Source organism: Hemitrygon akajei, chromosome 5, assembly GCF_048418815.1.
Source record: "Hemitrygon akajei chromosome 5, sHemAka1.3, whole genome shotgun sequence".
NCBI lineage: Eukaryota > Metazoa > Chordata > Chondrichthyes > Myliobatiformes > Dasyatidae > Hemitrygon > Hemitrygon akajei.
In genome coordinates this window covers 158,853,154-158,871,575 of record NC_133128.1, presented here as the reverse complement: position 1 = coordinate 158,871,575, position 18,422 = coordinate 158,853,154, and the positions used below count along the sequence as shown (strand labels likewise).

The 18,422-nt window shown below is 41.3% G+C and overlaps 1 protein-coding gene across 6 annotated transcripts in view; it reads left to right on the top strand.

Annotated features, from left to right (window-relative positions):
- LOC140728368 (inositol polyphosphate 1-phosphatase-like) overlaps nucleotides 1–16,114 on the top strand; it is a 65,965-nt gene extending 49,851 nt beyond the window's left edge. For all 6 annotated transcript variants that reach the window (XM_073046983.1, XM_073046987.1, XM_073046984.1 and 3 more), the window contains exons 5-6: nucleotides 7,897–8,071; nucleotides 15,213–16,114. In XM_073046983.1, coding sequence (XP_072903084.1) covers nucleotides 7,897–8,071; nucleotides 15,213–15,759 — 722 coding nt within the window. In that variant the 3' untranslated portion in view covers nucleotides 15,760–16,114. The remainder of the gene's footprint in view (nucleotides 1–7,896; nucleotides 8,072–15,212) is intronic.
- Nucleotides 16,115–18,422: the final 2,308 nt, after the last annotated feature.

Below are 18,422 nucleotides of genomic sequence, written 5' to 3'. Positions count from 1 at the left end.
CCCATCAAATCAACAAGTGATGTGTCCCCTTATGGGATTGGAGCTGTTTTGTCACACAATATGAGATATGGATCTGAACACCCAATTGCATTTGCTTCAAGATCACTGAAGAGCGTGGAATGCAACTATGTACAGATCGACCGAGAGGCCCTTAGTTTAGTATGGGGAATAAAGAAGTTCCACTGCAAATAGTTACTCTACTGACAGATCACCAGCCCCTTGTGTCCATTTTCAATCCCAGGAAGGGAATCCCAGTGATACCTGCTACCTGGTTACAACATTGGACGCTATTCCTTGGATCCCACTCATATAACTTAAGAGTTCAAGGATACCAAACAACACAGCAACACTAATGGCTTGTCACATCTTCCACTACTGGTAACTGAAGAAGAAAAGTCTTCATACTGCAACCCAGCAGAAGTATTGCACACCGCATTGGTGGACCAGTTGCTGAAGGTCATGAGTTCGAGCCCCAGCCAAGGCAGCGTGTAGTGTCCTTGAGCAAGGCACTTAACCACACACTGCTCCAGTCCACCCAGCTGAAAATGGGTACCGGCAAAATGCTGGGAGTTAACCTCGCGATAGACTGGTGTCCTATCTGGGGGGGAGTCTTGTACTCTCAGTTGCTTCACACCACGGAAACCGGAATAAGCCCCGACCTGATGAGCCTATAAGGCTCGGGACAGACTTTAACTAAACTTTTAAACAAGGAATGATCCAACATTGTCAAAAGTCTATGAAATCACCATACAAGGATGGCCAGCTCATGGTAACCCTATGTTTCCAGAGTTCTCACCAAGACAAGACCCACTGTTGGTCTGTCAAAAAATGCTAATGTGTCAATTTCGTGTTGTGGTTTCCTCTAACCTGCACACCAGAGTGTTAGAAAATCTTCATGAAGGACACCTGGGTACAGTGTGTTGGCTGGTAATAGATGAGGAGATTGAAAACTTGGCCAAAAGCTGTTCAGGATGCCACAAAGTTCAAAATGCACCCTTAAAGTCAATAGGTTTCAATAGGTACATTTAATGTCAGAGAAATGTATACAATATACATCCTGAAATTCTTTTTCTTTGCAAGCATCCATGAAAACAGAGGAGTGCCCTAAAGAATGAATGACAGTTAAATGTCAGAACCCCAAAGTTCCCCAGTTCCTCCCTCCCATGCATAAACAACAGCAAAGCAATGGCCCCCCTCCCCCACCAGCAAAAAAGCATCTGCATTCTCCACTGAGCTCTCAAACATGCAGCAAAACATCAATAAAGACACAGACTTGCAGTACCCAAAAGACTACTTGTTCACCCGGTAATTTGATGTAGCACAGGCTCTCTCTCTCCCTAATAAGGGAAAAAGAGGTGTCCCCATTCACAGCAAGGGGGGAGACATAGCAAACAACTTGCCAATATATGATGTTAAAATCTGTTCTGTCGCTTTTTCTGAGCTCTGTGCCCAAAGAACTCGGGTCTCTGGGCACACAACTAGCAGCCAGCTCACTGCTTTCAATCTTCCGTGTACTCCCATGACACTCCAGGTGGCAGGATCGACCTTGAATCCACCCACCTCCAGAGCCATGAAAATCCGGCTCCCTGAAGGCACGCTAGTCTTCAGGCCACATCCTTGGTAAATCGAAAAGCAGCCAGTCATGACACCCCAAGAGCGAGTTCCATTCCCACAAAGAGCCAAAGTCAGCATGTAACTCCAAGTCAGGGTCTTCAAAAGAAACTTGAAAGGGAAAAAAGGAGATATTAAAGATAGAAATAGAGCTGTTTCCGAAGATGCAAGCAAAGGAGTTGCCATTAGGTGCCATCGTCCTAAGCACTGCCCTCTGTTAGTTAGCTGAAAGGTTTATCCAAACCTTCAAATAGTCCTTTAAAGTGATGGACAAGGAGGATATTTCTCTACAGCACAAGGTGGACAACTTCCCTTTTGCATTTTGGAACTCTGCTCATGCGACAACAAATCAAACACATGCAATGCAGTTCATGAGCAGGAATTTGAGACTTTGCATAGACCTTCTGAAACCAGAGCTCCAGAGAGAAGTACAGAATTGCCAAGTGAAGCAGCAAGGAGCTTCGAGCTTGGATAGGAAGTCCTAGTGCGTGATTACTGAGAAAACAAGTGGACACCCGGTAGGATAGCCATGAGTATTGGACCACTGACGTACACAGTCGGTGTTGGAGATCAGACATGGGGACATCATGTGGACCAGACACTGGATGCTCAACCAAAGAACACACTTGAGTTGACTGGATCCAAACAAGGTAGGGAAATCACCTCTCAGTGATGACGTCACTGACAGCAGCGTGACACTGGAAACTGAGAATGTTGTCTCAGACAAGTCACCTGCCAAACCTGATGCCAGTCCACACAAGTCCAGAGGTGCCATTCTCCCTCTCTCTCTCTCATGTGAATACATCAGTTAAAGCCTTCTCCCATGTGCATGCTTTTATTTAATCGATATGTAGTTATGTAGTTGTGCTCAGACTCAACAGAAATGAGCTGCAATTCACATTGGGATGTTGATGATAATCTTGTTACTGACCTTTTTTAAGGTAAGCAGAGAATTTGCAAACTTTTTTGTCGAGCTGTGAAATTCCAGGCCTCACTTGAATAAACTTCATAATTTTGATGTAAGCACGGTGGTCCGATGATGGATATTGAACTCCAGATGACAGTAAAACTTCACGTTATAAAAGTGCCAGAATCTAATTTGTCATGTTCTGTCAAGTCCTACCCTCAGATCTTAGTTGTATCTTAGTTAATATCTCTGCAATATTTGATAGGACTGACAAAGTCTAAAATTGCCAAAAACAAGTAATTAGAATGTTATAAAGAATCCCATGATGTATTTCCTTCTCCCTTCTCCATGATGCTGACAAAAACAGGTCAGAATTCTGGAATGCAGATTAGATTTTGGTTCTGGTCAATATGGACCAAATCCAAATTATTTAGTTACAAAATAATAACATATAGGCTTGATACTGTCACTCAGCACAGAGAAATTATTTAACAACTGTAGTGGAAATGAGCTGCGCTGAAGACCTTGCTGCTATGTCCAGGAAGCGTATTTAAATACTATGGACACCTCACTTGCTGAAATGACTTGTGAGTGAGGAATTTTAATCCACTGTTCCTGAATATGTCACCTCAGCTGTTCCATTCCAGCACACTAGAAATTGCCTTATACCCCCACCTGTGCCTGACTAGAGAAATTTCAGACATCAACAGATTATTGACAGAAGACTGAAAAGAAACTGATCCTCTGACTAATGGTGCTGCTATGCACATCTAACTCAATCACCTCAGTCCCACACATCTTTTGAAACTGCAGAGACTTGGTAAAAGCTCTGACTCTAATCTCGAGTACAGTGGACAATCCCCTTTACAAGAACATTCCATATAAATGTCGAAGTCTGAAATCTCTTCATTGCCAATACAGGGCTTTCAATATCTTGAAATTATACATTATACAATCAGTTTTTACAAAAGGCACTGTTCTCTTTTCCGATGGAACCTCCCTTGAAGGTATGTAGCAAATGGACACAGGGCCTAGCATAAGGAGACCATGCTAGGTCACAATAATAATTTTCTACTAGCAAGCTTGCATCTTTTACTGTCCTTTGTGTCTGTGACTCGGTGGAAGGAACTTAGTCTCTGGGACAAAGAGCGCTGGACTTCAATAGAAAGGTTCATTTAATGTCAGAGAAATGTATTCGATATGCATCCTGAAATTCTTTTTCTTAGCAAACATACACAAAAACAGAGGAGCTTCCCAAAGAACAAATGACAGTTAAATGTTAGAAACCCAAAGCTGCCCCCCAGCTCCTTTCTCCTTCACATAAGCAGCAGCAAAGCAATGATCCCCCTCCCCCACCAGCAAAAAAGCATATGACTTTAGACACATTTCAGTCCTACGGCTTGTAACACGTGTCTAGGTACTCATCCCTGGAATGTGCTCAGACTATCAGTTACCTAAATGGATAGGGATAGCTTATTAAGGTGCATTATGGGATTCTGGGTGTAATATCAGGTCCAAAATATTAACTCAGAGTAATAATGAGAAAATTCTTGGGACATTCCAAAGCATTCCATAGCGACAGAGTTATGACAATTCAGAATGACAGCATAGTTTTGTAAATAAATGTGATTTGTATGTCCTGCTTTGGAAAGTGCCAAGAATTCTGTAATTACTTCTCTGAGTAGTTTTATTGATTCCCAAGGAAATATAATTTCAGAATGCCATAACACTTTGTACAGATTACTAAGCTTAGTCAGAACTCTGAAATGAAAAATGCTGGAAATACTCAGCAGTACAACTCTGTGAAGAGAGAAATCAAATTAATGTTTCAGGTCAATAACTTGTAATTAGGTCTAGAGAAAATTGGAAAACATGTTTCATGTTGCTGAGAAGGTGCAGAGATATTTATTTATTATTTATTTGCCTATTAATTAATTTCTCTCTTGTATTCACACTGTTTGTTATCTTTTTCACAGGTTGTTTGTCCAACCTGTTGCGGTCTTTCGATGATTCTATTAAGATTGTTGGATTTGCTGAGTATGCCCGCAAGAAAATGATTTTCAGGGTTGTATATATGACATACAGTGTACATGTAATCTGATAATAAATTTACTTTGAACTTTGAAGAAAGAATAGGATCTTAAAAAAGGATTAGGAATTCCTGGTGGTGAGTGATGGTTGGCATTGGCCTTGTCTGAGAACAAGGTATTGAATGCAAGAAGCCATGATCAATGAAGTTTTTGAAAATATAAAATTTAACGGGTGTAGTGAATCTATTTTATAGAACTCTGTTAAATGATACATTGTGCAAATTAAAAGAAACAAAAGAAGCAAAGTTTCTTCTGGCACATCCTGGTGATGCCCTTAGTGGACTCCTGGTGCCCTAGATAATGATTAGTTTTACTTTCAAGGGGCAGTTAAAGATTAAAAAAACAAAAATAATGAGACTGGGAGAAAAAAATCAGAGAATGATGAGCATATAGAACACAGAAATCTACAGCACATTACAGACCCTTCAGCCCACAATGTTGTGCTGACCATGTAACCTACTCTAGAAACTGCCTAGAATTTCCCTAGCGTAAAGCCCTCTATTTTTCTAGACCTATCTAAGAGGTTCTTAAAAGACCCTATTAAATCTGCTTCTACCACTGCTTCTGGCAGCATATTCCATGCACCCACCAGTCTCTGAGTGAAAAACTTACACCTGACATCCCCTCGGTACTTGTTTCCAAACACTTTAAAACTATGTTCCCTTGTGTTAGCCATTTCAGCCCTGGGAGAAAAAGCTTCTGGCTATGCACATGATCAATGCCTCTCATCATCTTATACACCTCTATCAGGTCACCTCTCATCCTCCATTGTTCCAAGGAGAAAAGGCTAAATTCACTCAATCTATTCTCATAAGACACGCTCTCCAATCCAGTCAACATCCTTGAAAATCTCCTCTGCACTCTCTCTATAGTATCCACATCCTTCCTGTAGTGAGTGACAAGAATAGAACACAGTACTCCAAGTGGGGTCTGACTAAAGTCTTGCATAGTTGTAACGTTACCTCACAGCTCTCGAACTCAATCCCACAGCTGATGAATACCAACACACCATTCGCCCTCTTAATAACACTGTCACCCCGTGCAGCAGCTTTGAGTGTCCTATGGACACAGACACCAAGATCTCTCAGATCCTCCACACTGCCAAGAGTCTTACCATTAATAATATATTCTGTCTTCAAATTTGACCTACCAAAATGAACCACTTCACACTTATCAGGGTTGAAGTCCATCTGCCACTTCTCAGCCCAGATCTGCATCCTATCGATGTCCCTCTGTAACCTCTGACAACCTGCTAGACTATCCACAACACCCCCAACCTTTGTGTCATCAGCAACCCCGCCCCCCCCCACTTCTTCATCCAGGTAATTTATAAAAACCACAAAGAGGAGGGGTCCCAGAACAGATCCCTACGGAACACCGCTGGTCACTGACCTCCATGTAGAATATGAATGAGATTGCTCTATTGGACTCAATGGGTACAATGGCTGTAATAATCACGTAATCCTATTTCATGTAATGACTGTAAAAACATTGGTAATGGCTTCCTCCACCCTCAGTGTGTCGGATTTATTTAAAATAAAAACAGAAGAAGCTAAAAATGCTCGGCAGGCTCACAGCATCTGCGGAAAGCAAAACAGAGTTAATGTTTCACATCAGGTTCTTCCAAAATCTGCAGTTCTTTGATGTTCAGATTTATTTGCAAGGGTATTTTATTGGTATGTCTCACAGTTGTTAAATATTGTAACTGAAAGGCACCATGAATGTCATCAGATGCAAATTGAGATATATTTTCTGGACTGTAGTTTGTTCAAACCCAGGTGTAGATTTGCACCACTGAGTCCTCCGTGTGGAGTGCACATACTGATTACATTCATTAATATTGACCCTATAAATTTATATGTTTCTATGAGCTTCATATTTAGGAGAGCATAATTTATAATAAAAAATGACTTAAACAAAATTGCAGTGCAAGTGGTTAATGGATAGACTACTTCCAGGCTTTTTAAACATTTGAATGTCATCCCTAGTAGGAAATTTTGCATCTATTTATCAGAGTGGTCAATGAACTTACTCACAGCATGAGAGAATTGTCATGCTGTGGGGAGGAGAATTCAATGCCAGCGACCTATACAGATATATAAAAACTCTGCATATACAATGTAATGCTATATTGGCGCCAGAAGCATTGTGACACATTCAGGCTGCCCCAAGAACATCCTCGGAAGTTAAATGACACATTTCACTGCATGTTTTGATGTTTCGATGTACATGTGGCAATAAAGCTAATATGTCTTCGTCTGATATAGCAATGACCACTGAGTAGAGATAAATCTTTAATTGGTATAAATATTCTCAATAAAATCCAAAGGATACAGCACACTCCCTGAAGGCTACAGCAGATTGATCATATGAATCAAATACAATATGCATAAATTTAGCCATTTATTTCTGACTTGTTTCTCCGTGAGACTGTGGTAGACAACACATTTAAAGGTATGAGTCAACAAACTTCTGACCTCCACCATCCTTATTTTTTCAGCCCTGGCTGCTGTCTTATTGTCCCAAAAAAAATCACCTTTATGAACCAGCTTCTCCAAGTATGATCTGCCTTTGTTATCGTACCCAAAGAAAAATTCCATGAGCAAATTTTAAGAACTATTCATTGGTTGTTAAATTATACCTCTGACAATATCCTGATACAACAAGCCACTCTTTACTCATTAAAACAGAAAATGCTGGAAATGCTCAGCAGATCAGGTTGCATCTGTGGAGAGAGAAACAACTAAAACTTTTGGTCCAGAACCCTGCAAAGCAACCAGAAAGAAACAGATTAGTTTGGGGTGAAGGTTGGGAATGGGAATGAGTGGAACAAAGGGAATTTCTCTGATAAAATGGGACTGGATTACCTAATGTGGAAGTTAAGATCAAAATAAATTTCTTTATGTTTTGCCACTAATAAGACATTAGGACATGCCCAGGAGGGCAGCTGTCAATGTCAGTCTTACCTTCCAATATGAAGGTTCTGATGAAGTTGCTCAGCCAAAAATATTATTGGCATAAAGTAATACAGCATGGAAGCAAGCCCTTAAGATGCTCATCCAAGCTAATCCCATTTGATAGCTTCTGGTTCAGATCCCTCTAAATGTTTCTTATCCATGTAACTAGTCCAACCGTCTTTCAAAAATTGTGTTTCTCTTTGTAAGCCTGATCCGCTGTGTATCTCTAGCAGTTTCTATTTTTAATTCCGATTTTAGGCTTCAGCAGTTCTTTGAGGTGTGTGAAGATAAATCAATTTTTTTGTTTGCAAAAATGTTCTTGTCTCTTCAGACTCAACATTTCAGTACATAAAAGGATATGCTGACGAGAAGTCAAAAGATGGAATATACTCCAAAGGCCTTCAGTGTGTAACTATTCTAATTGGAGTGTACAACCGAAGTTCTGGGCTGCCAATAATGGGTGTCATCAACCAGCCGTTTGTAACCCGTGACCCAGACAGTCTCAGGTAAGCAGTCAGTGGTGAAGAAGGCTTTTGACAAGCTGGCCTTCATCAGTCAGAGCATGAGTATAAAAGTTTGGAAGTCATTGTGTTGTTGTATAAGATGCGGGTAAGGCCACACTTGGAATATTGTGTACAGTTTAGTCACCTTGCTATAAAAAAATTGTGTTATTAAACTTAGAAACAGTGCAGAAAAGGTTTATAGTTCTGTTGCCAGGATGTGAGGGACTGATTTATGAGTGCGTTTGGACAAGTTAGGACTTTATTCTTTGGAGGTTGAGAGGTGATTGTCTCAAGGTGCATAAAATTATGAGGGAGGTAAACAGGGTGAATGTGCTCAATTTTTTCCTCAAGGCTGGAGAGTCAAGAACTAGAAGGCGTAGGTTTAGAGTAAGAGGGGAAAGATTTAATAGGAGCTTGAAGGTCAACTTCTTTTGAGGGTGGTATGTATGTGAAATGAGCTGCCAGATGAAATGGCTGAGGCAGGTGCAACAATAGCTTTTAAAAAGCAGTTGACATGCAGATGGATAGTAAAAATTTACAAAGTTGTGGGCCAAACACTGAGAGCCTGCTGGGCTTTTCTTGTTCAACATAAACCAAGTGGGCTGAAGGATCTATTTCTGTGTGTATGACTCCATGAGTTCTGCTTTGTAATGCATTGCACTGACATATCACGGCTGATCCTCAGCACTGTTTCCACAGATTTTTCAACAATTATGACATATATATGTGGGTTCAAACTTACAGCAAACTGATTATGAACAGATGAGAGGAAGAAAGATTGTCTGTGGTTTTCTCAATTTCTCACTAAGTTGATTTGAGATATTAGAGTAATTTCAACTTAGTTCCCAACAGGGAAGTGATTAGCCAGCCATTTCATACCATTGACGATAACAGGAGGGTGGTAAGGGATCTGTAGGTTTGAGCAGACGCAGAAGGTGGCAGATCAAATTACGATAATCCCTTATGGAAACAGTTGAATTAGCATTACTCCATTGAAGTCTGAAGGTGCATTAACCTGATGCACCTAGGTAGGTCTGAGTTGGGGAGAAATTTCTTCCCTCAAAGCTGATGAACCCCTGGAATTCTCCCTTAGAGAGGGAGTGGCAGTCAAGTCACTGAAAATATTTAAGAAGGATATTGACAATTTTCTGGACACAAAAGCCAACAAGGGAGAGCAGGAAAATGGAATTGAAAGGGTAAATAAGTCATAATTGTATTGAATGGCAGAGCAGACTAAATGAAGGGCCATTACTTAATAACTTCCATATTGCTATGTTTCATTGTGCTCAACCAATCTTTCTCCTTCCTGTTAGATCAAGGTTTACTGTCTCAATTGTTATTATGTTTCTCTTCCCAAAGTTAAAATGAATATCATCCCTGGAAGGTAATCAAAATCAATTGGTTGAGGAAGTGCTATGTACATACTATACTGGCGTTGCAGAAGGAGCCTAAACCAGTTCATTATAAAAACCACTCATCCCAATACTCTACCATTTGCAAGGCCTTTGGCAGACATAGTCAAAAAGCTTTTCTACTGCAGTTATCCACCCTTGTGGAAACTGGAGGTTGCATGCAAATGTTGATCAGCAGAGGATGCGAGTGGAAAAGGAATGATTGAGAGGGAGCGTGTGGAATGGGAGGGGTGGATTGTGGCAGAAATATGGTGGGATCACCAGGGTGGAGGAGACAATCTGTTTGTGGGTGATGAGTGGAAAGGCATGGGGTGGGGGGGGTGTCAGCTGTGGAAATGATTGGTGAGATGGGAAAGATATGGAGAGTGGTTGAGGATATGTGGGCTAGTTGTTTGATTAGATTGTTTACACTGGCAAGGTGGGTTAAGGAGAGACTGGGAAGACCTGGGCAGATGATCAAGTGATGCTTGAAAGATGAGGTCTGAGGAAATCATCAGGGTGTGGGGCAGTGCAGTTAATGTCAATCACTAACACATGAAAACTTGAAATCACAGACCTTGAAGAATATGATCATCTCAGATTCTTTGGCTGGAGCCAAGATGGGCAAAGCCTGTTAATCAATGTTATCTCATCCCTCAAAGTTGTAGGCTTCATCTTCCTCAGTGTTCAAGGCTCAAGTCATTCACATGTCTGGTATATGCTATAGTACCTCATACTAGTTACATGAGAGCAAGATTTGTATATTCTTTGGTGCATGAAACACACTGCCAGGGATGGTGGCAGAGGATTTGTACCTTCTGGAGCTCCTTTCTGTTGTCCACCTCACTCTTATTTCTCAATGTGCCATATGACCTATTTTGGTTCCAATATGTTATTTCCAACACTACAAGAAGGTGAAATTTATTAGTCTAGTTGGCTCACCTTTGTTGCCTGACTATCCTCCAACCCTTTAGTGCATCTTTCCTTCCCTTTCCCGCAATACTCATTGGAGAATCTTTGCCTCCCTTGGCCTTACCCTCTGCTGGTTCAGACAACACCTCCATTGAAAATAGAATCAAAGAACGCTATGGCAAGAGTGAAAGTCTTGCAAGAAAGGTTAAGAACTCTGTGAAATGTATTAATACCTAAACATTGAAAATAAAAGAATAAGTCCAAATACACAATGCTAGCCTGTCGTAAGGACAGTAGATGGTGCTCTTGTAATATCATTAGAGTTTATCTACTGTTTAGTCTTTAAATGAGAACTGAGCATTCATAATAACTGCCAGCACCAACAATGACACTGACACAGGGAAGGCAGGACAAGATACATTTCCTTCTCATTTTTAGAAAGGTGGACATTAGACTCTATCACTACATCTAACCTCACTCGAGGGAGTACTGCGCTCTGGTAATGTCACTGTATAATCATCACGCCAGTTATAACATGAGGGAAGACATCAGTCCTTTCCTTAGATACTCTGCCTATCACTGGATTCCAAAAGTATCTCTGGAGGGAGGCAGGGTGAGAATTCATCATTGCCAGGAGAATTAGTGAGCATCTGTACGTCTACCACTCAAGATAAAGCCAATGTATGTTAGATGATCTCTTGCTAACAAAACTCCAGGACAAGTTGAAATAAATGTACTGCAAACCTGTTTTTAAGTGTGTAGACCATACTACAAAATCCTAAATACAACTTTGCATTTTTTTTAAAAAATCCCTGTTCTTGAAAAAATGTTTGTAATTTGAATTTACCATTGCTACTTTCAATTCCATTGCTGTTATAAGGAGCTGTTTTATTCCATTAAACATTAAATGTTTAAACATGTTTAAACATGTTTACCAGCAAACATTAAATCCTTACAAAAAAGAACAACAGTCATTGAAATGACTGCTGTATTTTGAAGAAGCAATGTGCTTACTGAAACCTGTTTTTTATTGCCAAAACATAATCATAGTACCCACATAAAGATGCTCAAATTCGTCCTTCCTCCCTACTCATCTATTTGATGGCATGATCAACTGGGATCATCCCAATGCATTTGGAACAATTACAACACATGGTGGATTTTAAACAACATGCAAATACACTCAGTGGACACTTCATTAGGTATATCTATACACCTGCTCGTTAGTGCAAATATCTAATCAACCAGTCATGTGGCAGTAACTCAATGCATGAAAGCATACAGATATAGTCAAGGGGTTCAGTTGTTGTTCGGATCGAACATCAGAATGGAGAGAAATATGATCTAAGTGACTTTGACCAAGGAATGGTTGTTGGTTGGGTATCTCAGAAACTGCTGATCTCTTGGGATTTTCATGCACAACAGTCTGTAGATTTACAGAGAATGGTATAAAACAACAAAAGTTAAACAATCCAGTGAGGAGTAGTTCTGTGGGTGGAAATGGCTTGTTAACAACAGTCATCAGGAGAATGGCCAGACTGGTTCAAGCTGACGGGAAGGAGACGGTAACTCAAATAACCTCATGTTACAGTAGTGATGTGCAGAAGAGCATCCCTGAATGCATATAAATCTAATCTTGAAGTGGATGGTCGACAACAAGAGAAGACCATGAACACACACTCAGTAGCAGGAGGTATTGGCCACTGAATGTCTATTGTTTTTAATATCTTTTATATAATACATCTACGGACAAAAACATAAAAGAGAGATTGAGAAAGGATACTATCAAAGTGAACCACACTTCATCATAGATAATATGCCACTCCACTCATCTTCACTCATTATGACTACTTGGAGAGACAGGGCCTTCATCTGGATGGATCTCATGTTGTGAAATTTCTCATCCAAACCATTTCTCCCCCTTTAATACCTTTAAAACCTAATTGTTGAACCAATATTTTGGGTATTCTTCCAGATTTTGCTTTTCTTTCTGAATATGTCTCTGTGAAACAAATTGGGATGTCATCCAAAAGTACAGCATATCTGCAAGTAAGAGACACAAAATGCTGGAAAAACTCAGCATATCAGGCAGCATCTATGGAGAGGAATAAACATTAGATGTTTCGGGCCGAGACCCTTTATCAGGAGGGGAGAGGAAGGGGGAAGAACTCAGAATAAGAAGGGGAAGAACTACGTTGGCAAGAGATAGGTGAAAACTGGTGAGGGGGAAGGTGGGGGGGTGGGGGACGGGGATGAAGTGAGAAGCTGGGAGGTGATAGCTGGAAGAGGTAATGCCGAAGCAGAAAGAGTCTGATTGGAGAGGAGAGTGGACCATGGAAGAAAAGCAAAGAGAGCCATTTTGTTACAAGTTATATGCAAATTGTTTTTTAGTAAATTTATTAATGGGAAATATCACCCAAAGAAAAATGCTAAGTACCTTTTTATGCTTGTCAAATACTATGAATTGATGTATTTATGCAAGCAGCGTCAGTATATGGTGTAAAATCAATGCTGTATATTGTTACAGTGGAAATAATGGATGCCTGGTCTCTTTTGCCACAGAAAGGTTAATGTTCTTAACAGACTAGAAATCATTTGCAAAATGCATCTAAATACACTCATGGTGTTGAAAAAATAAATGTGAAGAACATTAATAATTTCAAAACAAACTGTTGTTTTTGGTCAATTTTGTTTACTTTTGTTGTTAGGCAATGTTAGTAAGGGGTAGGGGATCAAGGAGGGCAAATAGATTTAAACTACCGATCAGCTGTGGTGAATTGTTGGGCAGAAGTTATTCCCTTTTTGAACTGCAGAAAAATAAAGGATCCAGGGAAACAGGCTGGAAAGAAGAGGTGAGACGAATGATGAAATCAGCTGTGATCTTACCGAATGGTAGAGAATTTTAAAGGCTCATATGGCCTAATCCTGCTCTCATTTTCAATGTTCTTATGGAACAGGCTCAAGAAAATGAAAGTCAAAGAGAGTCCCTCCTGGCACTTCTCCTTGCAAGTGGACAAGTGCTACACCAGCCCCTTACACTTCCTCCCTCACCACCATTCAGGGCCCCAAACAGTCCTTCCAGGTGAGGCCACACTTCACCTGTGAGAATATTGGGGTCATTTACTGTGTCCAGTGCTCCCAGTGTGGCCTTCTGTATATCGGTGAGACCTGGCATAGATTGGGAGACCGTTTCGCAGAGCACCTACACTCCGTCTGCCAGAAGAAGCGGGATGTCCCAGTGGCCACCCATTTTAATTCCACTTCTCATTCCCATTCTGATATGTCAGTCCATGGCCTCCTCCACTGTCGTGATGAGGCCACATTCAGGCTGGAGGAACAACACCTTATATTCCGTCTGAGTAGCCTCCAACCTGATGGCATGAACATCGATCTCCCAAACTTCTGGTCGTGCACCCCCCACACACTTTTCCATTCCCCATCCCCTTTTCTCCCTCTCACCCTATCTCCTTGTCGGCCCATTGCCTCCCTCTGGTGGTACCGAAGAAACCACAACCAAAGGAGTTGAATGACTTCAGACCTGTTGCCTTGACGTCGCACGTGATGAAGACCATGGAGCGGCTGATAATACAGAATCTGAGGCCACAAACCAGGCACGCCCAGGATCCTCTTCAGTTTGCGTATAAGGAGAAGGTGGGAGTGGAGGATGCTATCACGTATTTGCTGCACAAATCACTCTCTCACCTAGAGGGGGTCAGTTGTGCTGTGAGGATTACATTCCTTGACTTCTCCAGTGCCTTTAACACCATCCAGCCCAAGATCTTAAGGCACAAACTAACGGAGATGAGAGTAGACTCTCACATGGTGGATTGGATAGTGGACTACTTGACAGATAGACCTCAGTATGTGCGGTTGGGAGACTGTAGGTCTGACACGGTGGTCAGCAGCACAGGGGCGCCACAGGGAACCGTACTCTCTCCGGTCCTGTTCACCCTGTACACATCAGACTTCCAATATAACTCGGAGTCCTGCCATGTGCAGAAGTTCGCTGATGACATGGCCATAGTGGGGTGTGTCAGGAATGGACAGGAGGAGGAGTATAGGAAACTGATACAGGACTTTGTGATATGGTGCAACTCAAACTACCTGCGTCTCAATATCACCAAGACCAAGGAGTTGGTGGTGGACTTTAGGAGATCTAGGCCTCATATGGAGCCAGTGATCATTAATGGAGAATGTGTGGAGCAGGTTAAGACCTACAAGTATCTGGGAGTACAGTTAGACGAGAAGCTAGACTGGACTGCCAACACAGATGCCTTGTGCAGGAAGGCACAGAGTCGACTGTACTTCCTAAGAAGGTTGGCGTCATTCAATGTCTGTAGTGAGATGTTGAAGATGTTCTATAGGTCAGTTGTGGAGAGCGCCCTCTTCTTTGTGGTGGCGTGTTGGGGAGGAAGCATTAAGAAGAGGGACGCCTCACGTCTTAATAAGCTGGTAAGGAAGGCGGGCTCTGTCGTGGGCAAAGTATTGGAGAGTTTAACATCGGTAGCTGAGCGAAGGGCGCTGTGTAGGCTACGGTCAATTATGGATAACTCTGAACATCCTCTACATAGCACCATCCAGAGACAGAGAAGCAGTTTCAGCGACAGGTTACTATCGATGCAATGCTCCTCAGACAGGATGAAGAGGTCAATACTCGGTTTCAGCCTGAAACACCGACTGTACTGTTTTCCATAGATGCTACCTGACCTGCTGAGCTCCCCCAGCATTTTGCGTGTGTTGCCAAGAAAATGAAAACTTGGCCTTCCTTTCTGATGTATGTTTTTCCTGTTTAACTAAATCAAAATTTTTAAATTCCATTTGATGTTGTTATTTCTTCCTAGGTGGAGTGGACAGTATTTCTGGGGCCTTTCATATCAAGGCATCAATATATGTTCACTACAAGTCGGTGTGAACACAGCTTCTCAAGCAGGTGACGATCAGGGTGAAGTCCCAAGGCAGAAGGAGAAGATGCCAGACAGAGACAATGATCTGTCGGCTGTCATTAGCACAAGTGAAAGCCAGAGCATTAAGTCAGCATTATCGAAGCTACGGCTGTACTACGCTGCAGGTGCTGGCTACAAGAGCCTCTGTGCTGTGCAAGGTTTTGTCAGTGTCTACCTTTTGTCGGAGGATACCACTTTCAAATGGGACTGCTGTGCACCGCATGCTATACTGAAGTCCCTGGGAGGAGGCATGGTAGACTTTCGAGAATACTTGAAAAGAAGAAAAGATGGCAATCTAGATGAACTTCCTGAGCTGGTGTATAACACGCCAGTGGATGGGGCTACAGGGTCAGACAGATGGGCCAATAAGGGAGGCTTGGTAGCTTATAGATGTCGCAAGCATTTGGACACCATTATGAACATCATTTCGAGTGTGCGCCCCTGATCTCGGTGGCCACCTTGTAACTGGCATTCCATTTGAAGAAAGCATACCTAAGTTGTTAATATGTACTCAATCCATGGCTTGTGTTCCAAGTTTGGACTTCACATGACTCAGCAATAAAACAAAACCAAAGTATCACGTCACAGCCAGGCTCTTAATGTTTGTTTAAACACAAGTAAAATGTGGCAGGATGGAAACAAAATTCCAAGCTGATGTATCCCTTAACACTATAAAAGCTGTATTTCAGGTGTTTAAGTGAATATATTTTTGATGACAAGAATTCCAAGCCAGAAACTTGGCAATATAGAGAACCTTGCATCAATTCACTGTTTTTATAATAAACTTGCACTGTTCACAATTTGATTTTCAGTTAATGGTCAGGTCAGGGTGCTCATGTTGAGTTACACAAAAACTGTAGCTAGAAGTTCAGATTTTAAAATGAATTTAAAAGTCACAACTAAGTATCTCAGTTTAAAATGCCCCAATGTCTATTAGAAGCTGTCCATCTCAGATTCATTCTGAGTCCAATCTAGGACACCTTGGGACATGCATTAAAAACTATAACTCTTAATGTAAGCTTTGTGCTATGTGGAGATTCTGGCTCAGATTAGAAACATACAACTATTTAATTGATGAACTCAATCATAAAATAATAATACTTGTAGTTAAATGGAATCTTACATTATTTATCTATTAGATGATAGATGAAGAATTACGTTTGAACTGTTGAGGTATTTTGGCAAACAAGATCCACCTTGTTGCAAGACCCCTGCTGTGCAATTTCAAATACTGGTCCCACAAAGGGAATGCCAACTTCTTTTGTTTAATTCCACATGAATCTGAAGTACTAACTAATTGCAGTGCCCCATAACTAAATGGAAAAGATTAGGAAACAGAGCACACATCAGGGATTGAACTTGGAAGCATTATTTCGAATCGCAACATACATGTCCCCTAAGCTGAAACTAAGGACCTTTTAACTCCCACGTTTTTGATTTGCAATACTCATATCCAGATGATGCAGGATAACTAGGACAACCCTATAGACTCAAGATATGATCTCAGGTGCAAATTTCAAATTGCTATTTCCAAACTTCCCATGAACAATAGTGTGATGCTGTGAAAGGATTTACATGCTGACTCAAAGGTAGATCACAATGTGACCATCTTTATACCAGACAATATGGTGGTTTAGTTCTTTGCAGTTAAGAAGTTTCCATGCATTGACAAAATTGATATGTTGAGAGGGTCCACTGGTATCTAGTCATATCTATAAATCCAGCTTGAATTCAGAGTTCAGACTCCATCTCATGAGGACATCTGGAAACTATTCGCTATTCCACCATGTTCTCCACTAAAAGAGTAGCAAATAAGGATGAATGCTTGCAATTAAATCAAATAAAAAGATTCTACTAACTCCTCCACAAGAGGAATTTTTTTTTCTATTTACTGATCAGACTATCAACTGTCTTCAAAGGGATTCAGTATGAAATAAAAAGTATTAAAATATTTCTTCTTTGTTATGATTGACCCTTGAACAATTTTTGCTTCTACATGTGACTGTAAGTTCATATTCATGGAGTACAAGTCAGCTATTAATTCTACAGGCGATAGCTCTGAAGACAAGCACGAGACTGCAACACAAAAATAACATGCCTGCCCTGACTGCAGTGCAGACACGACATGAACTCTGCTGTTTCCTTGTGATAATGGTTAATGCTTGTCAGCAGCACTAATCTCACTGCACACATCTGCAAAGTTGCAAGGTGAATAATTATAAACACGAGAAATTCTGCAGATGCGGGAAATCCGCAGCAGCACACACAAGATGCTGGAGGAACTCAGCAGGTCAGGCAGCATCCATAGAAATGAACAACCAGTCGCTGTTTCAGGCTGAGTCCCTTTTGCAAGACTGGAAAAGAAGGGGAAAGATGCGAGAATATTAAAAAAGTGGGAGGGGAAGGAGGATATCTAGAAGATCATAGGTGAAGCCAAGTGGGTAGGAAAGGTAGAGGGCCGGAGAGAATGTAACCTGATAGGACAGGAGAATGGACCGTAGGGGAAAGAGAAGGAAGAAGAGCATTAGGAGGAGGTGATAGGGATGTGAGAAAGGTAAAAAGCCAGAGAGGGGAATAAAAGAAGAGAAGACAGGGAGGGAAAAATGTTATTGCATGGAGAAATCAATATTCATGTGATCAGGTTGGAGTCAACCTAGATGAAACATAAAGTGTTGCTCATCCACCCTGATGGTGGCCTTATTGTGGCAGAAGAGGAGGTCACAGACCAACATGTCGGAAGAGGAATGGAAATTGGAATTAAAATGTTTGGCCACTGGCAAGTTCCGCTTTTGGCAGATGGCGCGGAGGTGCTTGACGAAGCAGTCCTGCAGTTTATAACGGGTCTCACCAATGTAGAGGAAACCACATCAGGATCACTAGACACAATAGCCAACCCCAGCAGCTTTGCAGGTGAATTATGGTCTTACCTAGAAGGACTGTTTGGGGCCCTGAATGTAGATGAGGGAGGTTGTGAATGGGCAGGTGTAGTACTTTGACTGCTTGCAGGGATAAGTCCCAGGAGGAAATGAGTGGAGATGGATGAATGGAAAAGGAAATTAAGGAGAGAACATACCAGAAAGAGAAATCAATATTCATGCCATCAGTTTG